This window comes from Mya arenaria, chromosome 11, assembly GCF_026914265.1.
Source record: "Mya arenaria isolate MELC-2E11 chromosome 11, ASM2691426v1".
In the NCBI taxonomy this organism is placed as follows: Eukaryota; Metazoa; Mollusca; class Bivalvia; order Myida; family Myidae; genus Mya; species Mya arenaria.
Genome location: NC_069132.1, coordinates 70,044,635 through 70,047,617, shown reverse-complemented (window position 1 = coordinate 70,047,617; position 2,983 = coordinate 70,044,635). Strand labels below are relative to the sequence as shown.

The window sequence follows — 2,983 nt, the reverse complement described above, 5'->3', positions numbered from 1 at the left end:
CATTTCAACTTATTAATTGGCACCAAGTATGGGGAATTCCCTTTGAAACCAGATCATTATATACATTATGGGCATGCCTATTATACTTAAAATAATTTGAATACAAGATTTGAAATATGATCTCATTTAACAATTACCTTTTGAAACTCATGATCTTACACACAAGTAGTTTATGTATCAGAAATGAAGTCAAATAAATGCTTGATTTAAACATGTGTATATTTTGAATAAAAAAGTAAACAATAATCCACTACATGATATATAAATGCAATATACATCTTAAAGGAACTATTAATTCCATAAATTTAACCCATTTTAAAATAAATCATGAATAGGGGTGACTGTTTGTACTTTTGCTGCCCAGTATGACTGGGGTATTGGGGTAGGGATGACTGTTTTCCCTGTTTCTGCCTGTTATAATGGTGGTATTGGGTATGGTTGACTGTTTTCACTGTCACTGCCTGGTATGATGGGGCTATTGGGGGAGGTGTGACTTTTTTCCCTGTTGCTGCCTTGTATGATGGGGCTATTGGGGGAGGTGTGACCTTTTTCCCTGTTGCTGCCTGGTATGATGGGGGTATTTGGGTATGGGTGACTGTTTTCACTGTTGCTGCCTGGTATGATGGGAGTATTGGGGTAGGGGTGACTGTTTTCACTGTTGCTGCCTGGTATGATGGGGGTATTGGGGTATGGGTGACTGTTTTCGCTGTTGCTGCCTGGTATGATGGGGGTATTGGAGTATAGGTGACTGTTTTCACTGTTGCTGCCTGGTATGATGGGGGTATTGGAGTATAGGTGACTGTTTTCACTGTTGCTGCCTGGTATGATGGGGCTATTGGGGGAGGTGTGACTTTTTTCCCTGTTTCTGCCTGGTATGATGGGGGTATTGGGGGAGGTGTGACTTTTTTCCCTGTTTCTGCCTGTTATAATGGTGGTATTGGGTATGGTTGACTGTTTTCACCGTCACTGCCTGGTATGATGGGGCTATTGGGGGAGGTGTGACTTTTTCCCCTGTTGCTGCCTGGAATGATGGGGCTATTGGGGGAGGTGTGACTTTTTTCCCTGTTTCTGCCTGGTATGATGGGGGTATTGGGGTATGGGTGACTGTTTTCGCTGTTGCTGCCTGGTATGATGGGAGTATTGGGGTAGGGATGACAGTTTTCACTGTTGCTGCCTGGTATGATGGGGCTATTGGGGTATGGGTGACAGTTTTCGCTGTTGCTGCCTGGTATAATGGGGGTATTGCGGTAGGGATGACAGTTTTCACTGTTGCTGCCTGGTATGATGGGGGTATTGGGGTATGGGTGACTGTTTTCACTGTTGCTGCCTGGTATGATGGGGGTATTGGTGTAGGGATGACTGTTTTCACTGTTGCTGCCCGGTATGATGGGGGTATTGCGGTAGGGATGACTGTTTTCGCTATCGCTGCCTGTTATAATCGTGGTATTGGGTAGGGATGACTGTTTTCGCTGTCGCTGCCCAGTTTGATGGAAGTATATGGGTAAACACCAATGCAAATTAGTTTTTTTTTTCGAATTTTAAATGGGAAGTTGATAAATGTACATGTTTCTTTAAATTTAGTAAATTTTTAATTTTACATTTAATACTTGCAATAAAATTATGTTCTTAATAATCTGACCAACATATAAGCTAGTTTTTTTATGAACAATGTTAATTTTTTTTGCCATTTTAATTTTTAATTAATTAAAAAGCTATTATTGCTTGCTGGTGTATTTTATATTAGATACATGACTAAAAATTATTTTAATATAATTAATTTTTACATGTTGTAATTGGTATTTTTGCCAATGATTTCAACTAAAATTGGACATGAAATGACGTGTTTAAAAATAATATGGGGTGTCATATAAGTAATTGTAGGTCATATACTTTAAAGAAGAAAAGCTGAAATTGAGATAAAGATGACCAATAAGTAATTATTTTACAATATACTGAAAATATATGGTACCAGGTCTAATAAATTTGAATGGCAAATAAGAAATATGATTTGTATGTAAAGAAAGACCTACACACATGCACTATAAATGATAACATACATAACAGTTACTATGCTTAAATGCTTCCTTTTTGACAGATGTATATATAGACATGTACAAGATTGTTTAAATTCTGAACCGTAAAGTAAATTTCAATGGCAAATAAGAAACTATGATTTCAATGTAAATAATTGATCCTCTCCAGTATATGGTTAACAGCCAATGAAGTGGGATGGGTTAAATATTGTGTTTAAAAAAGAAAGTAGACCTTTCTGAATTAATAGTTTACATTTTGTCAGCAACATGATGAACATGAAATATTTTTTTTGATTTTATGTGCCTTGCTGCTGGACTCTTATAAACTAAGTTTAAAACATCAAGCTATGGATAGTGATAGGGAGAGTGAGAGACTGTTTTCACTGCGGCTGTCCCGGGTGATGGGGGATATAGGGGTCAACAGATGGATGATAAGAAGGAGGAGGAGAACACATTTGAGGATTGAGACTATGCGCAATGTTGGTGGCTTGTTAAGTGATATAAATATAACTTCATACATATTTGGCAGTCAGAGTGAAGGCACCTCAACACCTGGGATGGAATCTGACACTGACCTTTTGTGTTGTGATAACAGGAAACATGTGGCTCTTAACTGGGCAACCTGGCAGTATGGAAAGCCAAATCTGCTGGTGTTAAAGAATGAGCTCACTCCTCCTCAACACTGCTACTTACAGAGACTTAGAGGTGACTGCCCACTGCCAGCAGTACAACCAGAAGGACCTGATGATGTTCTAGATGGGGAAGGGAGAATAATATTAACTAATACAAGAGTCAAATACCAGGACATTGCACAGCAACGAAGTGAATCTGGTGAAATAATAAGACATGGCCCATCAATGTCACATGATGAAAGGATTGACATAGTCAATGGATACCATTGTAGCAAACTGCCAGAAGAATGCGAGTTCATGTTCCACAGACCACGCCCT

The 2,983-nt window shown here is 38.8% G+C and overlaps 1 protein-coding gene across 1 annotated transcript; it reads right to left on the bottom strand.

Annotated features, from left to right (window-relative positions):
- Positions 1-305: 305 nt before the first annotated feature.
- Positions 306-1,645, bottom strand: LOC128208738 (uncharacterized). Its single transcript, XM_052912285.1, has 3 exons — positions 1,640-1,645; positions 962-1,429; positions 306-920 (listed from the first exon to the last, which is right to left on the bottom strand). Exons 1-3 carry the CDS (start codon positions 1,643-1,645, stop codon positions 306-308), a joined length of 1,089 nt encoding a protein of 362 aa, XP_052768245.1.
- Between the last annotated feature and the right edge of the window lie 1,338 nt (positions 1,646-2,983).